The 21,974-nt window shown below is 51.3% G+C and overlaps 1 protein-coding gene and 1 non-coding gene across 4 annotated transcripts in view; one reads left to right on the forward strand and one right to left on the reverse strand.

Moving 5' to 3' along the window:
• Positions 1-242: 242 nt before the first annotated feature.
• CHST10 (carbohydrate sulfotransferase 10) overlaps positions 243-21,974 on the reverse strand; it is a 40,373-nt gene continuing 18,641 nt past the window's right edge. For all 3 annotated transcript variants that reach the window (XM_029048186.2, XM_029048188.2, XM_029048187.2), the window contains exons 5-7: positions 9,790-10,024; positions 6,756-6,861; positions 243-2,679 (exon numbers count right to left, since the gene is read on the reverse strand). In XM_029048186.2, the coding sequence (XP_028904019.1) occupies positions 2,142-2,679; positions 6,756-6,861; positions 9,790-10,024 (879 nt within the window). In that variant the 3' untranslated portion in view covers positions 243-2,141. The remainder of the gene's footprint in view (positions 2,680-6,755; positions 6,862-9,789; positions 10,025-21,974) is intronic.
• On the forward strand, positions 11,705-11,842 carry LOC114805940. Its single transcript, XR_003754072.1, has one exon. It is a non-coding gene; the product is annotated as a small nucleolar RNA SNORA7 (small nucleolar RNA).

Genomic DNA, 21,974 nt, shown 5'->3' on the forward strand with positions numbered 1-21,974 from the left:
GAAAGGGGTCTGCAGTGGGAGAGGTGAAATTGTGGTAAAGAGAAGAGGTTGATTACGTCAATGTCAGAGGAGTGTGCGGGCTGGGTTGTAACAGGAGATCAGCAAGTTTAGGTAACAATGATAATAATAATAATAATAGTGCTACTATTAAGCAGAGAAGGGGGCTAGCTACCTGCCGCACTTTGCCCGGTCGATTTAACGTCCTCCCGACACGAATCTCAACAAAACAAACCTTTGGCATCTTGCTAAAGAGAAATTCTACATTTTATTAGGTCTAATTTTAAGGCCTAACTTCTCCATATATTATTATCCACATTATTACATTTTAAATCCACAGAGGTAATCTATCAGCTCATTAGCTCCGAAATGTATCGGACCATATACCCGGCCACGACGCCAGACGAAAATCACCAGACCGTGACATCCTTTAAGGACTAAAGCGCTTCGGACACCGTAACCGCAGCCTTGTCACAGAACCCAACAGCCCTTGATCCTCACTGCCGCGGACGGGCCCGTTAGCGACGTCCATCTTGGAGTCCCTCCTCCTCCTTTCCTCCTAACCAGGAGGAATCCCAAGATCATTTGGTCCTGCGATCCTAGACCTGGCTTTTTTCTCAACTGCAGCACGACGGGTTTGGCACATTATATTTGATTTTGCTTTAATTTCAGTTCCACAACGCCCGAGACCTTTCAGCCGCCCTCAAGGCCAGCGGCGTTGCCCGGACGAGACGACGGCCCGCTCCGGCGGCTTCTGGGTTAATTTGCCGGGCAGCTCGTCTGATGCCACGGTGCTCGGGGAACGCCTACCTTGAGGGGTCTTTAGCCAGGACGGGTCCCTTCTGGGCCACTTCTCTGGGGCAAGACGGGGTCAGCCCAGGGTAGCCGTCTACGACACCGATAATTGCAGGGTTTTATTGCTGGTGAAACCGAACTCACACACCTTAAGCACTCGGAAGAGGAGTTCCCGCTCTCTGCCCGTCGCTGAGCTGAAGGCGGGGGGGATTCCTCAGGGCGGGGATCCCACCTTTAACCCAAGAGCGGGTCCCCAAGGGCTCAGGCTGGGGCTCTGTATACAACTGGGGTTCAGGCAATTCTGTTGATACTGAAATGGAAGAAAGAAAAGCTGCCCTAGGACAAAGAAGAGCGTCTGTGAGAATGGAGATCCTTTCTTCCCCTCAGGAGCTCTGCTGCCCCACAACCTCTTGGTCCCAGCCAAAGCTCTGTCTCCCCAAGGAGAGGAGCTACTCCAAATGGAGACGTGCTCTGCCCCAATCGGAAAAGCGCCCTGCGCCGGAATAACAATTCCACCCCCGGCAGGGGTCAGCTACAATGCTCCGGGGTTGATCACTGCCGTCGTCCAAACCTTTCTCAAGGCCTCAAACACCATTCCTTCTCTCCATTTGGAAGGCATGCCCTCTCTGCAACGTAGAATACTGGCCAATTTGGAAAAAAACCCTAAGAACACTGGTCCTCGGAGGTTGGGGATTCGGAACGGCGCTGCGGCGGGGATGGCGTCTACCACATCTTCAATACTTTCCCTAGGGGTTCGTCCGGTGGTCCGCACACGGTAAGCACTCAATAAATACCACCGGTGGAATGAGGGAGATGGTGAGTGCCGCTCGGCAGACACGCTTGCTAGGAAAGGAAAAGGACAGATTCGACGTCTGGGGTGAATCTAACCCAGCCACAGCGTGCCCACCTTACCCCCCACCCCAACTTTGGGGAATGACTGCCACAGAGGTCTAATTTGATCTCTGAGTTTTGGTCCCACTTGGTCCTCCAGTTTTCACAGCCTTTTACACCTCCCCAGTCCTCCCGCAACCACTGGCCTCCCTGACTAAATAAAGCTACTCCTGCCAAGGGATCCAAGGAGCTGCTTTCACATCATTTGACTTTTCTTCACTATCCGGACAGCCTGCTCTTCCTCTTCTTTCCTGAGGCGAGCAGAGGGCATGTCACTCCGGCACGGGGGGCTCGCCTCGACGTCTCCTCCATCCCCGTTACAGACAGTAACGGGTACACTTGGCTGGGAAAAGAGCCACGAGGCTGCTGGAACAGTCCGGAAAAAAGGCGCAGTCCCCGGCAATATCAGTTCCGGCTTCCGTGTTGCACAGATGTTCCGGTCCCCAGATCCCAAGGCATCAGTTGAGCAAAAAATCTGGCTTCCGGTATCCAAAGAGTTTAAAGTCTCCCTCGAAACGGGCGTAGAGGCGGCGAATATCTCTTTTGCTCACTCCCAGGAAGTAGCGCTCCACCTTGGTCTGGTTGTAGGCGGTGATGCCGGGTGGAATGGTAGGATAGGACACGAGATGGCCTATCCCGGCTTCCTTCAGGATATACGGAGCATCGTCCTCCAGCGTCTCGTGGTGCCCGATTACACTGTACTCGATCTCACACGGAGCGCAGAGCTCTACGTAGGTGACCCAGTGAATGATGTGGTCTCCGAACTGGAGGTCCAGCCGCCTGTGGTTCGGGTCCCCTAAGTACCGCACGAAGTCCTCAAACTGCAGCCCTCTCGTCTCCGTCCGGTTCCTCCTGTATTTCTTAATGATGCCGGGGGCGATTTCGTGCCTGTACCACGGCTCGAATCGAGGGTTCTGGACGAACTTGTCCTTAAATGCGGAGATGAGTCTTTCGAAGGGATCTCTCACGATAAAAAACTTGAAGTATGATTTCAACCTAAGGGGGGAAGAGAAGCCAGAGGTCACATGGGCCGGAGGAGGCCGGGGGGGCGGCGGGGAGAGAAACGTCTGTAACTTGGGGCAGAATTTCTGCCCAGCGGTTAAGCAATCGGGACATATTCAGAGGAGCAGCGAAGCCTAATGGAAAAAGCACAGGCTTGGGAGTCAGAGGACCTGGGTTCTAATCCTGGCTCTGCCACGCATCTGCTGGGTGACCTCGGGCAGGCCTTCTCGGTGCCTCAGTTTCCTCGGCTGTAAAATGAGGCTTCAATATCGGTCTTTCCTCCTACTGCATAATCCCAAGTAGGACAGGGATTATGTCTGACCCCATTACCTTTTATCACTTAGAACAACGCATGACGTAGAGTAAACAAACACAAAAATTATGATGATTTTGCTAATCACTTGCCACTTGCCTGCTGTGTGACCCTGGGCAAGTCACCTCAATTCTCTGTGCCTCATTTGTAAAATGGGGGATGGAGACTGTGAACCCTACGTGGGGCAAGAGACCGTCTCCAACCCGATTTGCCTGTCTCCACCCCAGCGCTGAGTACAGCGCCTGGCACAGAGTAAGCGCGTAACAAATACAATCATCGTTATAATTATTATAACAATGTGAATAATTTCCCTCCTGCAGACTCCAGAAGGGAGAGGACTCCGGCTCTGAGCAGTGATTTTTCTGAGTCTGGGCATCACTCTACTTGGAATCCCTTCCCGACCTCGATGCAAAAGCCCATCGCTCAACTATCCCCCTCAAATGAACTCAACTCCCCTGTCCCGCTCCTCGTGCAGCTGGGAGCTGCTAACTTGGGTCATTCCGAAATTCATCCTCAATAGCTCTAACTCTGTCCTCTCTTCCGCTCCCCCGGAGGGACTGGGACCATGCCCAATTCTCCACTTGGTATTGCCCAGAGCTTAGTACAGTGCTTAATACATACCGCTGCTGTCGCTCTTCAGCAACACTACTCTACCTCCTTCACCGACTCCCCACCAACTATTCTAAACCTCCCGCCTCCTCCTCGATGCCCTTGGAAGAACGGGGGACTGGGAGTCGGGAGACCCGGCTCTGCCCCTGGCCTGCTGAGAGACCTTGGGCAAGTCACTTAACTTCCCTGGGCCTTGATTCCTCGCCGGTAAAATGGCGATAAGATACCCGCTTTCCCCAGCTCTTAGACTGAACACCCGGTCCACGTGAGGCAGGGCCTGTGTCCAACTGAATGATTTCGCATCCCCCGCAGCATTTAGCTCAGAGTAAGCACTTAATAAATACCATTTAAAAAGGTCCTACATATTTCTGTAACCCCACTTACCTCGCCCACTACTTTGTCGGTAAAATTATCAATAATCTAATTAAAATTATTGAACACTTTAGTCACTGAACTACAAATTATTTATATTAATGTCCATCTCTCTTTCTGGATGGTAAGCTCGTCGTAGGCAGGGAAGGTATCTACTAATTCTGCTGTGCCAGACGCTCCCAAGCGATTAGGAGAGCGTTCTGCACAAGGAATACGTTCAACAAAACCACTGGTAAAACAAATACCATACTGGGTGAACTTTTCCAAGGCTTTCCTTTGCCTCATCGGTCCTCTTCTCCTCGTCTTAGTCGCTCTTTCTTCGCCTTCCCCCAACTGCCTCGAGAGATTTCCCACCCCTTGTAAATAATGAGAAGCAGCGTGGCTTAGTGGAAAGAGCCCGGGCTTGGGAGTCAGAGGTCCTGGGTTCTAATCCCGGCTCTGCCACTTGTCTGCTGTGTGACCTCGGGCCAGTCACTTGACTTCTCTGTGCCTCAGTTACCTCCTCTGCAAAAATGGGGATTAAAAAAATGTGAGCCCCACGTGGGACAATCTGATTATCCTGTATCTACCCCAGCGCCTAGAACAGTGCTCTGCACAGAGTAAGCGCTTAACGAATGCCATAATTATTATTATTATTACTGTGTTTTGTCTCTCTCAGGGACTGTAAGCTCCCTAAAGGAAGGAATGGTGTCTTTTATCTCCACCGCACTTGCCCAACTGCTTATTTCAGTCTAAGCACGCAGCAGGAGCTCACTAAATACGACCGCTTGATCGACATGCCTGACTAGACCACAGAAAGAAATATCCTGCCCATGGTTCCGACTCCCTCACCCTTCTCCCACTCTCACCCCATTCCCTTTCACTGCCTCTGCCCCCTCTGGAGCCAGACCCTCCCCAGGGGTCAGCTCTGTTGCTCCTGTCCTCCCCGCTGTCTTGATCCAGGTGCCCTGTCTCCCCGGCTTCACGCTTCTCTTCCCCAGCCCTTGGGGTCGGTGGCATTTGTTGAGCACCTACTGTGAGCAAAGCACTCTATTAAGCATTTGGGAAAGGAGGATATAATAGATGGGCTAGACGTGACCTCTGCCCCAAAGGAGTTTACAGTCTACAGGGGGAGATGAACTTTAAAATAAACGGCAGGCAAGGGAAATGGCATAACCTATGGATGTGTATGGATGTGGGGCTGAGGGTGGGGTGACTGTCAGGTGCTTAAGGAATATCCATGTGGGAGCAAGGCTGACCCAGAGGGAGGGTGAGCAGAGGAAATTAAAACTCTCACCCCCTCCCTTCTTCCCCTTCCAGCAGCCATCTTCAATGGTTCGCTCTCCGGTGGCTTCTTCTCCACTGCTTTCCAACATGGCCACTATCTTAAAAACCCTCTCCACGGTTCGCACTAGTTATCGCCCCATCTCCCTCCTACCGCTCCTCTCCAAAACCCTTGAGTGAGGTGTCTACACCTGCACAAATTCCACTCCTCCACTTCTCCCTAGACCCTCTCCAATCCAGCTTGTCTCTTTTACTCCGCAGAAAGCGCCCTCTCAAAGGTCACCAACGATCTCTTCGACAAATCCTACGGCCTCTACTCTATCCTAATCCTCCTCGGCCTCTAGGCTGCCTCCGACACTGTGGATCACCCCCTTCTCTTGGAGACGTTATCCAACCTTGACTTCACTGACTCCGTCCTCTTCTGGTTCTCCTCTTATCTCTCTGGTCGTCCATTCTCAGTCTACTTTGAGGGCTTCGCCACTGGCTCCCACCTCCTAACTGTGGGGGGGGGTCCATCGAGGTTCAGTTCTGGGCCCCCTTCTATTCTCCATTTACACCCACTATCCTGGAGAGCTCATTCACTCCCATGGCTTCAACTATCATGTCTATGCAGATGACACTCAAATCTACATCTCCACCCCTCTGCATTGCCTCCTGCCTTTAAGACATCTCTACTCGGATGTCCTCCCATCACCTCGAACCTAACATGTCCAAAACAGAGCTCCTTATCTACCCACCCAAACCCTGTCCTCCCCCTGACTTTCCCATCACTGTAGAAGGTACCACCTGTCTCACAAGCCCGGAACCTAAGCATTACCCTCGACTCCTCTCTCTCATTCAACCCACACAATCAATCCGTCACCAAATCCTGTCGGTCCTATCTTCACAACATCGCTAAAATCTGCCCTTTCCTCCCCATCCAAATTGCTACCATGTTAATACCATCACTCATCCCATCACGCCCCGGATTACTACATCAGCCTCCCTGCTGACTTCCCAGCCTCCTGTCTCTCCCCACTCTAGTCCACAGAGTGGACTAGATGACTAGTCTAGAGTGGACTAGTGGACTAGAGTGGACACAGATCCGGGCACTCTACTCAAAAAGCTCCACCCCGTTCATCAAAAACCCCAGTGGTTGCCCACCCACCTCTGTATCAAACAAAATCTCCTCTCCATTGGCTTTAACACACTCCATCACCTCCCAAGTGCTGAGTACTCTACCCACAGTAACAGCCTAATAAATACCACTGATCGATTAATGAGAGAAATAGGCTTGGGTTTAGCAGAGTGACACACCCAAGCGGAGACAGAAAACTCTTACGGTTGCTTTCTACACTTGTCCTACACCCAGGATTCCCAGCAATAGTAAAAGGAGTTCAAAGTGAGCCACAATTAAAAGATTGAGTGTTTTTTTGGGTTCGACAACTCTGCTTGGCTCCCTTTCAGGGAACAAACACTGTCTGTTCCCCACTGGCGGTGAATCCGCCCCTTCCAAGGGGAAAGCTCCTCTTACCGCTTCTGGACTTCAGAGTCACTGAAGGAAGACAAACGCGGCAGACCGTTCTTCTCATGGTCGTGGACGAGGCTCTCCGGGATCTCTCCGATAGACGGGAAAACTCCTGAGGGGGGAAGATACAGGCCCACCGTCACCACCGACACCGGGACAGCTTCCGACCCGGTCTGGAGGGAGGGTTGTCACGAGGCGGTTGGTTTCCTTACAGCAACTCTGGAGAAAAGTACATCGGTCTCTCCCTGATCCCTGCCCTCCATCTCAAATCCAATCCTCAGGACAGAGACAATGTCAGGGATCTCCCAGGCAGCGGGAGGAGCCACTGACAAACGGCGGAAAACCCTTGGCCCATACAAAATTAACTAGAGTCAGTTCTGCACCTCCTGGGTGCGATAATCAGATCCTGCCTGCCTCAAGCTATGGCTTTTGAAAAATCAATCTAAGGTTTCTACTGAGCACTTCCTCTGTGCAGAGCACCGTACTACGTGCTTGGGAGAGAACGACAGAGTAAGAAGACATAATTCCGGAATTGGGAAGCTTACACCGTACGCTTCTGGAGGGCAGGGATCGTGTCTTCCAACTCGGTTACTCTGTACTCTCCCAGGTGCTTAGCTCAGCACTCTGTTCGCAGTAAGCACGTGATAAATACCATCGATTGGAGGAGAGGGCCTGCGGCCATTCTGGCCACCTGAGCGGAGAGACGGAAGGGAGGAATTTCAGGCTCAGTCCACTCGGGGAGGGACAGAAGTGATCAGACCTGAGCTAACTCCACGCAAACCAAACAGCTCCCACTGGGCGCTTCCAGCCAAAGCAACGTGCTAGTTTGAAAAGACTGGTGTCTAGGTTATACAACTCAGATCCTCAATCCTGAATTATTTACCATGATTGTGTGTGCGCAAAAAATTCCACACACATCCTAACCCTAGACGGACCTGAAATGTTACTGGCCATTGTTTCTGGAGCCACAGGCAATCCAACGTTTCTCCTTTTCTAATGTTATTCTGAGTAAATCAACCCTCACCAACTAAGAAATCGATCCTCATTAAGCGGGTTTTTATCTTGCTGCCTCAGCCTGCTAATGTCAGCATGGAATACATCATAGCTGGGAACCCACTCCCTGAAAGGAATTCCTTTTTAAAAAACAAAAACAAGTGGTATTTGTCGAGGGCTTGCTATGTACAAGGAACTGTCCTAAGCACTGGGGTGGCTATCAGATAATCGGGTTGAACCCAATTCACGTTCCACATGAGGGATATAGATTTAATCCTTACTTTACAGATGAGGTAACTGAGGCACAGAAGTTACGTGACTTAACCGAGGTCATACAGCAGACAAGTGGCGAAGCCAGGATCAGAGTCCAGATCCCCTGACTCCCAGGACCACGCTCTTTCCATGATGCCATACTGCTCCTAATTCACTTCCGATCACTGGGGCAGAATGTAGGACCGAAAAAATTCCGAAAATCATCTCCCGTCCATGGGGTTGCCCTGCCTTGGTCTCTGGTGGGCCAATGTTCAGTGTTCTAGAAAAATTGCCTAAATTTCCACACCCCCACCTCTCCACCTGCTGGATCTCACCAGATGAACGTGTTTGTTTTTTTGCTTTTGTAATCGTACTTGTTAAGCACTTACTATGTGCCAAGCAACGGGGTAGATACGAGCTTGTCGGGTTGGACACAATCCATGGTCCACATATGGTTCTTGTGGATATGTTACATTAATTCATCTGTGGGGAACTGTGCCACCTCCCTCCTAAATCTTCCCACCTCCAACAGTAGCATCACCATCGACTGAGAGATGAATCCTCCTCGCCTCCCCGAAAAGATTTTAAGGAATGTCGAGGACCGGCCATTTCCAAGATGGCCTCCATCAGCGAGGCTGCCAGCGCTGGGTCCAACAGAACCACCAGTCCGATCCAGTTTTGCACTTCCCTTGGTCTGAAAGCTGGAGGGACGGGGTTCAGTGGCTGAGCATCACCCTGGATTTACCAATGCTGGAGATCTGCTTGGGGTCACAGGGGGTAGAATACGCCACAGGCACCAGGTGCGAATTGCCCTGCCAAAAACCTTGGGGAGAATGAAGTGTGAGGAGGCATACAGCATCGACGACCACCCCTGCAAGGGATGAGGGTATTGCCTCTTACCCGGGCTGCGGGATCAGAGGGAAACCGCTTCCGCCCTTCCTCCGCTGCCGGCTGTGGGGATCGAAGCAGCGGTGGCTTCAATTTTATCTGCTCCCCGAGTTTTAGCTCCGGACGTGACGACTCTCGCTGACCTGGGTGGTAGGGCCCTGAGACCCTAAAGGTCCTCCCTCCCACTGCAGTTAGAGACTCTGAACTCAGTCTTTTATGTTGTTTCATTGTTTTACGATTTCATCTTCCTTACTGCGGCTACAGCCTTCCCCATTTTATTTTTATATTGTGAGCTCCTGGAGGGCCGGGGTACACGTCTAACGCTCTCCAGTGGATTTTTTTCCTCAGCATTTACTACACCATTCTGCACCCAGTAAGCTCTTAATAAATACTGCTAGTCCCTGTAGACTGGAAGCTCTTGGTGGGCAGGGAACATATCTACCAATTCTGTTATACTGTATTCTCCCGAGTGCTTAGTGTACGATAAGTACTCAATATAGACCACTGACTGACTATTGCTGTTTCTATTACCACCACCGATGCTGATTAAAAACCCCAAATTGGGGGGCAGCCAAAGAGGAGAAAACAGAGGTTCTCTAGGACTTGAGACTGCTCTCGATTCCTCCCGGCTGCTGCGCCTGAAAGGATTTGGCATCTTGAATGAAACCCCACTAAGAAATCATTAAAATGATGGTATCTGTTGAGCGGTTTCAAGGTGCCGAGCAGAGCTGGATGAATAAGCATCAAGGGGAAATGGGGAATAGATTTCCCGGGCTCAGTCCTGCTCCAACCCCAAGGACCTCCTTCTTCCGTTTCCTTCGAATCCACTTTCCATCCTCCCTCCATCTCCACTTCCTCCCTCTATAAGACCACTCAAATTTCCAGTCACGAACACGCGTCCGGGTACCATTTAGGACAATCAGCACTTTTTTCCACTGGGTGTTGCCCACTTTGGGAGTCTGGCAGAAAAGGATCTTGTGTTTGTCGCAGACGAAGATTCGGTCCAGGACGAACTTGGAGACGGCGGTGTGGGAGAGGTTCTTCAATGCTGCGTCTCTGCAGACGTTGCCGAGTAGCTGCAGGCGTTCCATGTGGACCAGCGGCTGGTAGGGCTGGTTTTCAGGAAGCCCCTTCCCAGTAGGCTGAAAAATATAATAATAATAAGGACAACTGCGGTATTTGGAAAGCTTTTAGTTCGGGCCAAACATCGTGCTAAGCGCTGGAGACGATAGAGTTCGATCGGGTCAGCCACGGTCTCTGTCCCAATTACTCTCTAATTCATTTCCTAGTACAATCCAGCCCGTACACTTCACTCCCCTAACGATAACCTGTTCCTTGAGCTCGCCTATCTTGCCGCTGACCCTTCGGACCCACATCTTGCCTCTGACCTGCAACTCCCTCCCCGCTTCAGAGTCGACGGATAAATCTCTGTCCCCACTGTCAAAGCCTTATTAAAATTCACAGCTCCTTCAAGAGGCCTTCCCCATTTGAGCCTTCATTTCTTCTTCCATTCCCTTCGGCGTCACCCTTGTACTTGAATTTGTACCCTCTGTCAACAGCCACTCCCAAGTCTCACAGCAATTATGTGCATATCCGTAATTCATGTATATTCATGTCCCTCTAGACCGGAAACTCCCTGGGCAACAGTAAACATGTCTACCCACTCCGGGCGGACTGTACTTTCCCAAACCCTTAATACAATGCTTTGCATACAATAAGTGCTCGAAGAATGACTGATTGATACTGGCAAATGGAATAATGAAGGCAAATCTGCAAACTCAAATAATACCCAGACAAATGAGGATAAGGACAGGAAGAGAGTCAGAAGATAAATCTTGGTTTGTAAAGAGAAAAGGGCTTCTCTGCTCCCCCTTGAATTCAGTGACAGTTCAGGACCCACTTAGGTGACAGGTTGCGATCGCTCATTTTTCCCAACTGCTTATCAAGGCAGAGAACAGACTCCCAGGAGGAACAGAGTCACATGAAAGACACAAGGATAGCCATATCAGAAATACATGCATTTTCTGAAAAAGAATCCTAAGGATTGAGGATTACTGCAGCGACCGCAGATTTTAACCGGATAAACATAGGGCTCAGGACCAAGAACCAAGTGTCTAAACAGGTTAGCTGCATCAACTGTCTCTCGGCCCTGTCATTTACTGGGGCGTGAAGCAAACCCCTCCCTCCCGCCACCCAAGAAGCTCTCTGTCCCTAAGCAGATAAAGCTTTTATCCTGGGAGTCTGTTCTCTGCCTCGATAAAGAGTTGGGAAAAATGACTGACAGCAACCTGTCACCTAAGTGGGTACCGAACACTCTCTGAATTCAAGAGGGAGCAGAGAAGCCCTTTTCTCTTTACAAGCCAAGATTTACCTTCTTCCAATTCCACTTGGAAAAGGAATGACACAGGAGGGCTGTTTACCCATCAGCATAGTAATGGCACTATGATTTATAATTTCCTGAAAACAGTAGGAATTGTTTTGCACTCGAGAATCAAAGGAACCTGCTGTTGCCAATTCATTTACTCTCCCCAGTTCACATGGCGTTTCATTTCACATCATTCTGAGGTCAGGTGACCTGTTCTGACCTAGAAAGTGAGCTCCTCTCTACATCCCAGATATGCCGAGAGTCTGATTTGATTGATTTCGCACCTGTCGGAGGGCCCCCGGCAAGCCTCTGAATCCTGTTTTCCCCACCGCCCCCAGAGCTACTTCTGCGCCATTTCCCTTACTTTACTGGATTTTCTTCTCCCAATTAGATTCCAATTTCCAAAGGGGCTCAATGGAGTTTTTCATTTATTTATCTTTTGGTCGGTTGTTGAGCTCCCCTCTCAGGACCGTAGCTGGAGGGTTTCCGGTACCCTCCCAGTCTCGACTAGGGGAGGGAGATTCAAGCAGAGACGTAACCATTCCATTCCTAGCTTGGGCAGTGGCTAGCGAGGGGAAGGCCATCTGCTACGCATCCAAACTCATCTGTGCTGGGCAGCACAGCATGGGAGGGAGTTGGGGGCAGAGACTCAAGTTTGCCGCGCGGAGGAAGGCAACGATAAACCGCTTCCAAATGTTTACCATGAAAACTCTATGCAGACGGAGGTGGGTGATTTGGGGAGAGACGCGTCCACGGAGTCGCTACGGGTCAAAAACGATTCGACAGCATAAGACATTTGTTAAACGCTTACTGTGTTCATTCAGTCGAATTTATTGAGTGCTTAATGTGTGCAGAGCACTTACTAAGCACTTGGGAAAGTACAGCCTAACAGTAAACGGACATTCCCTGCCCACCACGAGTTCACGGTCTAGAGGGGGAGACGGACATTCATATAAATAAATAAATTACAGATATGGACATAAGTACTACGGGATTGGGAGGGAGAATGAATAAAGGGAGCAAGGCAGGGCCATGCAGAAGGGAGGGGGAGAAGGGGAGAAGGCCTCGTGGAGGAGGTGGGCCTTCTAGAAGGCTTTGAAGGCGGGGGGAGAGTAATTGTCCGTCGGGTTTGAGGAGGGAGGGCGTTCCAGGCCAGAGACCGGAAGTGGGAGAGCCGTCGGCAGCGAGATGGACGAGATCGGGGTGCAGTGAGAAGTTAGCATTAGAGGAGCCAAGTGTGCAGGTTGTAGTAGGAGATAAGCGAGGTGAGGGAGCAGGGCGCAAGGTGACTGAGTTCCGAAGCCAATGGTGAGGAGCTTTGGTTTGAAGCGGAGCTGGAGGGGCATCTATTGGAATTTCTTGAGGAGTGGGGAAACACGTCCTGAATGCTTTTGGAGAAAAATGATCGGGGTGGCAGAGAGAAGTATGGATTGGAGTGTCAGTTCTAAGCACTGGAGTAAAGTGTGGACACTGACCTAAGATCTGGTTCCTCCATTTTAACTTTTGGAATCCATTTTATGTGTGGTAACCTAACCTTGATTTATGCGCTGTAGCTTAACCTACGCCCTTCTGCCCAAGCCTTCCACTAGTAAATACGACGTAAAGCGGGAAGATACGAATCATCACTAACAATAATAATTAAGGTATCTGTTAAGCACTTACTATGTGCCGAGCACTGTTCTAAGCGCTGTGGTAGTGACAAGGTAGTCAGGCTCACAGTCTTAATTCCCATTTTACAGATGAGGTAACTGAGGTCCAGAGAAGTTAAGCGGCTCGCCCAAGGTCACACGGCAGACAAGCGGCGGAGCCCGGGTCGGAACCCGTGTCCTCCGACCCCCAAGCCCGTGCTCTTTCCACTAAGCCGAGCTGCTTCTCTGTCAGCCGGAGAAGCGGAATGCCAAGATCAGAGACTCATCCGCTGGTCCTTGTCGGAAACAGGGAAGCAGAATTATGGGAACCAAGACGGAGACGAGGGCTCGGGGCTGATTTGCTCTCCTGCCCTTACCAAGTGGCGGGAAAAGAAATACCTTAGCGACCCCGAACTGTAACAGACTGTTCTTTTCACTTTTACAGCAGTGGGGACTCCGTCTGTCTTCACCCACGCGGGTCTGAATTACTATTGCAGTAATCAACCCCCCGTGCTGGGCTTGATTTATATTTTTTTTGATAGAACCCGACACAAGTTAATGAGGTTGAACACAGTCCCCGTCCCACATGGGGCTCACGGCCTAAGTGGGAAGGGGAACGGGTACCGGGTCCCCATTTTACAGTTGAGGAAACGGAGGCTCAGAGGAGTTCGGTGACTTGCCCGACGTCGCCCGGGAGACAAGTGCTGGAGCCGGGATTAGAACTCAGGTCCTTTGACCGCCAGGCCCGTGCTCTCGCCACTAGCCCTCGCTGCTTCCCCCGTTAACGATCATCACCGCCAAACCTTCCTCTTCCGGGAAGGACTCTAGCCTTCCCGGAAGGCTTCTAGTGGACGGCCCAGTTTGCGAGCCCCATAGAGTAAGAGGGGGAGCTAATACGGGGTAACTTCCTGGACACTGTGGTCTCCGAGCAGACAGAGTTGAGTTTTGGGTCAATTTCCCCGATGATTGGCTGCATCGTCTAATATCCCTCCCTAGCTTTCCACCTCTCTAAACGTTGGGGTAGATACAGGGTAATGAGATTGTCCCACGTGAGGCTCACCGTCTTAATCCCCATTTTACAGATGAGGTAACTGAGGCACAGAGAAGTTAAGTGACTTGCCCACAGTCACCAGCTGACAGGTGGCAGAGCCGGGATTCGAACCCATGACCTCTGACTCCCAAGCCCGTGCTCTTTCCACTGAGCCACGCTGCTTCTCTAAGGCCCACAGGACCCTGGAGCTGGGGAGGATTATTCAGGTGAGGCCAGGGAGAACTCCTTTTTCTCCATCTTGAGGAGACTGTTGACTATTACGTTTGACAACTGAGGTGTGGCAATTTTTCTGTTTGAAAACGATCGTCAGTGGTATGGACTGAGCTCTTGCTGTGTGCTGAGCACTGCGCTAGGTGCTTGGGAGAGAATAATGGAGTTCATTCAATCATATTTACGGAGGACTTACTGTGTGCAGAGCACTGTACTAAGTGCTTGGGCGAGTACAATATAACAATAAATAGACACATAGAGTTTACATTTTAAACGGGGATTAGACGTATGGCGCTCATGGTGTAGATGGGGAGACAGACATTAATAATAATGTTGGTATCTGTTAAGCGCTTACTATGTGTAGAGCACTGTTCTGAGCGCCGGGTTAGCTACAGGGTCATCAGGTTGTCCCACACGAGGCTCACAGTCTTCACCCCCATTTTCCAGATGAGGGAACTGAGGCCCGGAGAAGTGAAGTGACTCGTCCACAGTCACCCAGCTGCCAAGTGGCGGAGCCGGGATTCGAACACATGACCTCTGACTCCCAAGCCCGGGCTCTTTCCACCGAACCAGGGTAGAAGGATAGGGAAATAAGCGCCGTAGAGCTGCGGCTGAGGACAGATTCAAGTACTCTGAAGGGGTACAGACCCCAAATGTAGAAGTGGAGCAGAAGGGAGGTCAAAGACCTTTGATCTCCTTGCGCGAATGTCCCACCTGCTCTGAGCTACGTACTTCACACAGTAGACATTCACGGAGCAACTGAGCGATGGGGGAAAAAGTGCCGGGGGTGGGGAGAAGGGGAGGAGGGAGGCATACGGAAAAACTTTTTTGGTCCCGGTTTTCCCACCGCGTGGCAGTCCTGGCTTTCCTCCAATCCTTGCTACTCTCCTTCCTTGCTGGTCCTAGCTTAAACGGTCCTGTGTTACCCCCAAATCTCCCCGCCTTTTCTCTCCCACCTTAGAACGATGCCCCTGGAAAATAGCTACTCCCCAGGGCAAGCAGTCCTTAAGCATGTCAATGGTCACGACCTCCAGGAGCAGGGGAGGAGAGGAAGCTGGGGAGGAGGGAGCGGCAGGGTGGTAGAAAAAAGCAACCCATAGGCTGGGAAATGTATGCTCATTTGTGCCGTTGGGCTAAAACCGAAGTGTTCAGCTCACAGAGTCCTGTCCACTGGAACGGTGCTGTCTTTAAGTTACTGCATCACCTCCCCGGGGTATCAAAATAATCGAGTGAATAGAGCCAGGGTCCTTCTCATCACCAGAACAGGCTTGTCCCGCTCCCCGAAACGCTGTCCCTCTTAAACAGTGCATCCCGTCGGCCTTCGGACGGTCCCCGCCCTCATCCCGATAGCCCATTGGCTCCCTTTGGAATAGGCTGGAAGTCAGGGCTACTCAATCCCAGAGGTATGGGGGATAGGAATCGCCTGGCCCGCCCCAGCCACCCGGAGCAGCTCCTGAGACAGCAACCGCTCCTGTTGAAGCCCACCTGGATTTACGGGTCTTACGTGGTCAGCGTCCCCGTCGGAATCCCAGAGTCGGACTGGAGGGACGCGAGACAGACTAACCCGTCCCGGGCAGAGGCTGCCTGCATAAATCTCTCATCTTTCCTTCCCTATTGAGACACCTTTGTATTTGAGCCTGTACCCCCTGAGCACTTAGTTTACTCCCTCCACCCTTCATTCACAGCACTTCTGTGTCTCTCTTTATGCTGAGTTGCTTCCCCCACCTCTCATTTTTAGTGTCTGCCTCCCCTGCTCGATCGCAAGCTTCCTGAGAGCAGGAATCGCGTCTACTAACTTTAGAGAATATTCCCTCACGCTTAATGCAATGCTCTGAATAGACTGAAGCTCAATCAACGCTACTGACTGGCCGACCCTCCTTCCCACCGGGTGCCTGAGCCAGTTTTCCCCCTAGAGAAATCTCGTCTGGCTCCCCCTAAGCTTTTTCCATTTGGGGGCTGGTACGGGCATGGAGACAGCCTGTCAAGTTCCCCATTAAAATCACTCACTGAAGGCTGGTGAACAATCTCGCCCTCCGTTTAAAACAATCTAAACCACCGCAATCCCTCCCACCTTTCCACGGAAGATCTGTTCCCGTCTCACTTCTGAGAACCCCCTCCTCCAGGTCCTCTTTTGCAGTTTGGGAGAAACCAAGGCCCCCAACTCTTCCATAAAATCTGACGACAAACAGCAGAGCAAAAAGGTTATCCTCCGGTCACCACTGGGCTGTTCCTTCTTTTTCGTTAAGCGCTACGTGACGGGGACTATACTAAGAGCTGGGATAGATACACGATAATTAGGTTGGACGCAGTCCATGGCTCACGTGGGGCTCAAAATATTAATCCCCATTTTACAGATGAGGTAACTGAAGTACGGAGGAGTTGTGACTTGCCAAGGATCACACAGCAGAGGCGAAGCAGAGCCAGAATTGGAGCCCAGGTCCCTCTTTCCACTAGGCCACGTTGCTTCTCACCCAGGTCCTGAGGTTCGTGGGATGAGAGGGGGACAATGGAGGAGGGAGGGTGTCCGAAAGCTGGGGTACTGATGCCTTTCCTCTTTCTCATTCTCCTGCAGTTGCTCTACACTGGCTCCTCTCCAATTTGGAAATTAACTCCTGCTCTATTATGATACCACCCGAGTGCCATCCTGATCCAGGTCACAATGTCTACTGATTCCCCGAGCCTTGCTCCCTCTCCCCATCTGGGGTTCACCGCACTAAGCTTCCCTCCTTTGTCATTCGAGGACTGAGCCCCCTCCCTTTGTCTCTTCATCCTCTCCTCTAATGGCAGGAATCCTCCTCCTCCTCCCCTTCTTGCCATCAACACCTGCAGAGAGGTACTTAAGAGCCATGCGTAACGGGAAAGCCTGGAAGAAGGGAAGGAAAAGTGGGAGAAGGGAGTTGAGGGGAGGAGGAAACCAAAGTCAGACGCCCATCTGACAGAGGATGACCACTTGAACTCAGGACTGAGAACAACCACGGAGGAACTGGGAACAGCCACAGTGGTTCGCCCAGTGCCATCTGCCTTCTCCATTCCAGCCGAGTGCCCGCTGGGGCCCAGGGTGCAACCGAGGTAGAAGGCACATGGAAATTCAGTACGCGCAGGACCTGAAATGAAGCTGAAATGACTGCAAAGCAGAACTGTTACGCCGCAATACCACGGGCCGGGGGTTGCGGCGGGGTGGTTCTCCTCTGTAGTCGCAGGCATCTTTACTACCCACATCGGGCAGCTATTTTTCGGGGGTCCTCTGGGTCTATTAACCTCGTGGGATTGTCAGTAATCCTCACCCCCGATGGCAGAGCTCCAGGAAGGAGAATTGGGAATGGAACCCAAGTCTCCTGATTCCCACAGCAGCGCTCTTTCTACTGAACCAACAGCAGAGCTACAGGATAGACTCTACATTTATATATGATATAATAATATATACACATAAACGCCCACATGTATATTACACTCAGTATCTATATGTACGTACATATAGATACGTATATGCATTATAGCGTGGCACGGCCTAGTGGAAAGAGCACAGGCCTAGGAGTCAGAGGAACTGGGTTCTAACGCTGACTCCACCAGTTGCCCACTGTGTGACCATGGGCAAGTCACTGTACTTCTCTGTTCCTCGGTTACCTCAGCTGGGAAATGGAGATAAAGACTCTGAGCTCCACGTGGGCCATGGGCTGGGTCCAACCTATTTTGTCTCTACTTCAGTGCTCGGAAGAGTGCTTGACACACAGTAAGTGCTTATAAAAACACCATAACAAAAATTCCAACTGTACTAGTCTCTGCCCTTGCCTTCCTCAGGCTTCAGGGCAGAGACGGGGGAGCCCCCCGGGCCGTCTCGACAACGGAGGCCCGCGCGTAGAGGTTCTGCTGCTGCTGGGCGGCTCCAATCCGCGGTTTGGGATGAGCTCCGCGGTGTGGGGAGGGAGATTCAAGCCGCGTTTTTGTCCCCGCGGCCTGAGGCGAACCCCACGGCTCCGAGAAAGGGTTCCTACTTGGAGACGCCACCTCTCCCCTGCCCTTCCTCTCACGTCTGAGGTGCCCGGCGAGCCTGAGTCGCCCCCGTTCCACGGGTTGAGCAGCTGTCTCCACGCCCGCACGCGGCAACCCCCTATCCCCTACCGGTCCCGGGGCCTGGCTCCGCTGTCCGACCGGCTCCAGCAGCCCGGGACCGCAGCCCTCTTCCCCGCCAGCGTACACCCCCCCAGCCCCGGCCCCCGAGTGCGGCCCGCAGCGGCTCCTGAAGTTGCCGCAGGATAGCCCTATCACACTTAGGAATTCACCCCAGCGCCCCGCGTTTCCCCGAAGCCTTGGTATTTTGGGGGTGTCCCCTGCCCTCCACCTCCCCCACCCCAGACCACATGGCTCCAAGATGGCAGATTGGACCACAAGATGGAGATCGACGGTCCGTTGGGAGAGGGACTAAGAGCAACGGATGGGTCCCGCTGGAGACCGAAGGATGCCAACTTCCCGTTCAACCGCCAACAAGAAGCCACGGTTCCTGACAGCACGAGGACTGATGACGATTCGCTCCTGTGGGAGCATCTTCAGGAGGGCCAAGGGGAGCTGACTGTGGCAGAAGGAGGGCGTGGATTTATGCGAGTGAACGGATGTGTTAAAACCCCGATCACGGACGCGGTCCACGCTCAGTGCCTGGACCGGTAGCCGTGTGCTGAGCCCTCCCTGGAGGGGGTGGGATTAAAGGTGCCTGACTTGGAGTGAGCTGCTGTCTCTGAGTTCTTTACCTCATTGGGAGTGGTAGCGACAGTCGGAATAAAAATACCGACAGTATTTATTCATTCAATAGTAGTTACTGAGCACTTACTATGCGCGGAGCACCGTACTAAGCGCTTGGAATGTACAATCCGGCAACAGATAGAGACCATCCCTGCCCAACGACGGGCTCAAATGAGTGCGGTACACTGTACTAGGTGCTCGGGCAGTACAGAATAACCGAGCGATGAATTCCCTGCCCACAAGGGCCTAAGATTCTCAGGGAGGAGACAGGAAATATATAAAATACTGCCAAAGTACTGAAATTGCGGAGATTTATATACACGAGTGCTAAGGAGGGTGTAAATAAATGCACGAGTTGGCTGCCGGGATGATTAGGCTCAGGGTGCTGGTACTTTCATCGGAGAGGACTTGATGGGGGGAGGTGTGATTTTAAGACCGACCTGAATCTGGGGAGAGCTGTCGTCTGCCTGATGTGTAGAGTGAAGGAGCTCCAAATCAGGGAAACAGCATGAGTGCGGGGGACAGAGATGGGAAAGTTGAGTGAGGTGCTCGCAGGAGGTTGGGGATTCGTAATCAACAGAGAGGATAGGTAGGATGGGAGCCTAGAAGCTGATCGCGGAGTTTCTGATTATTGCAAAGAGACAAAGGAAACCAGCGCGGGAGGCATTTATTGCTAGCAGGGAACGTGTCTGCCAACTCTATTACATTCTACTCTCCCAGGTGGTTAGCAGGAGTGCTCTGCACAGGTTAAACACTCAATAAATACAACTGCTTTTTGAGGTGAGGAGCCATGTGAGCCTAGCCGGGCTTCTGAAAGATGATCGGCACAGCGGGCTGCAGTAAAGGCTGGAGGAGGGAGAGGCTGGAGGCTGGGAGATCAGCAAGGAGGCTGACGGAGGTGGCCTAGCTGAAGCGGGATGGGAACTGGTACCTAGGTGGTGACAGTACGGTTGGGGAGGAAAGGGCACCTCCAGGAGATGCGGTGCAGGAAAAACTGGAAGATTCGGCAGGAGAGAATAGGGTGACACGCCCACAGAGGCAGACCCCAGGCTACAGCCATCCCAGAATATATACAACCCAGAGATCCAGCTGAGCTAGTATAATCATCATGTTGGTATCTGTAAAGCGCTTCCTATGTGCAGAGCACCGGTCTAAGCGCTGGGGGAGATCCAGGGTCATCAGGCTGTCCCACGTGAGGCTCGCGGTCTTCATCCCCCTTCTCCAGATGAGGGAACTGAGGCCCAGAGAAGGGAAGCGACTTGCCCACAGTCACACAGCTGACGAGCGGCGGGGCCGGAATTCGAACCCGTGACCTCTGCCTCCCAAGCCCGGGCTCTTTCCACTGACCCCCGCTGCTGCTCTAATAATAATAATGTTGGCATTTGTTAAGTGCTTCTTATGTGCAGAGCACTGTTCTAAGCGCTGGGGGAGATACAGGGTCATCAGGTTGTCCCACGTGGGGCTCACGGTCTTCATTCCCATTTTACAGATGAGGTCACTGAGGCCGAGAGAAGTGAAGTGACTTGCCCACAGTCACACAGCTGATTAGCGGCGGAGCCGGAATTCGAACCCATGACCCCTGACTCCCAAGCCCGGGCTCTTACCACTGAGCCACGCTGCTTCTCTATGCCACCTTACCCTAAATTTCAGCCACCCCAGAACTCATAAAATCTGAGACCCCATCATTTTTCTTGACAACTCGACAATATAACGCATTACGATCGTTCCAACGCCAGCTAAAATTGGGGGATTTAAAGTCTTGTGTCAGTTTTAAACAAAGCAAATGAAACGTATGAAAATGATTAAAAAAAGAAGACCCTAATAATAATAATAATGGTATTTAAGCGCTTACTATATTCTAAGAGCTGATGGAGAGAGGAGTTCACAGTGTGAAGAGGAGTTTGGCTACTACAAGGTATTTTATAAGCAGGGAAGCAGCGTGGCTCAGTGGAAAAAGCCTGGGCTTCGGAGTCAGGGGTCATGGGTTCGACTCCCGGCTCTGCCACTTGTCAGCTGTGTGACTGTGGGCAAGTCACTTAACTTCTCTGTGCCTCAGTTACCTCATCCGTAAAATGGGGATTAACTGTGAGCCTCACGTGGGACGACCTAATGACCCTGTATCTCGCCCAGCGCTTAGAACAGTGCTCCACACATAGTAAGCACTTAACAAATACCAACATTATTTATAAGAGAAGCAAGGTTCTTTATAAAGAAGCAGCGTGGCTCACTGGAAAAAGCCCGGGCTTGGGAGTCAGAGGTCGTGGGTTTGAATTCCGGCCCCGCCACTTGTCACCTGTGTGACTCTGGGCAAGTCACTTCATTTGTCTGGGCCTCAGTTACCTCATCTGTAAAATGGGGATTAAAACTGTGAGCCCCACGTGGGACAACCTGATTACCTTGTATCCCGCAGCGCTTAGAACAGTGCTTTGCACATAGTAAGCGCTTGACAATGCCACCATTATTTTTTTTTTAATAAAAAATTTATAAAAGACAAGAAGAACCTGTTATTCAATCTAGATTGGACAGAGTCTTCACTAACGTAGTAAAAAAAAAAATGACCACAGCCAACAGAACAAGTTTCTACTTCAGTAGCCTCCCACAAGAGATCCATAACTATACCTCAGCTCCTCATTTAGCTAATGCCATAAGGCTACACTGTGAATTACTTTAAAAGTGATTAAAAATAGTTTAGTGACACTTAATATACGAGTACACTGCCCTAAAGTGAATTTCATATTTTTCCAGAGGTTTTTTGGGTACGGATCTCAATTTATAACATGTAAATCTATGGGAACACGTACCCCACATTATAAAATTCTGGCTGGATCGTTGGGTATACAGGGGCTGCCCCTCTCCTGGGCTCTGATCAGAAATCACAGAATCCATCTGTCGCCACCTGAGATCATTCACCTCCACAATTACAGGCTCAGAGTATTGTCCTGCCCAGCTTCCTATCCACTGGCAAATTAAGGCAACTACACCTGACTTCCAGAAATAGAAGAAAAGACAGGCCAAATGCAATACGGTTTGAGATATTTCATCGTGAAAATGACAGGGTAACAGAAAGAGCCATTTGGGCAAACCAAAGAAGCTTCACAAATTGT

This window comes from Ornithorhynchus anatinus, chromosome 20 (genome assembly GCF_004115215.2).
Source record: "Ornithorhynchus anatinus isolate Pmale09 chromosome 20, mOrnAna1.pri.v4, whole genome shotgun sequence".
NCBI lineage: Eukaryota > Metazoa > Chordata > Mammalia > Monotremata > Ornithorhynchidae > Ornithorhynchus > Ornithorhynchus anatinus.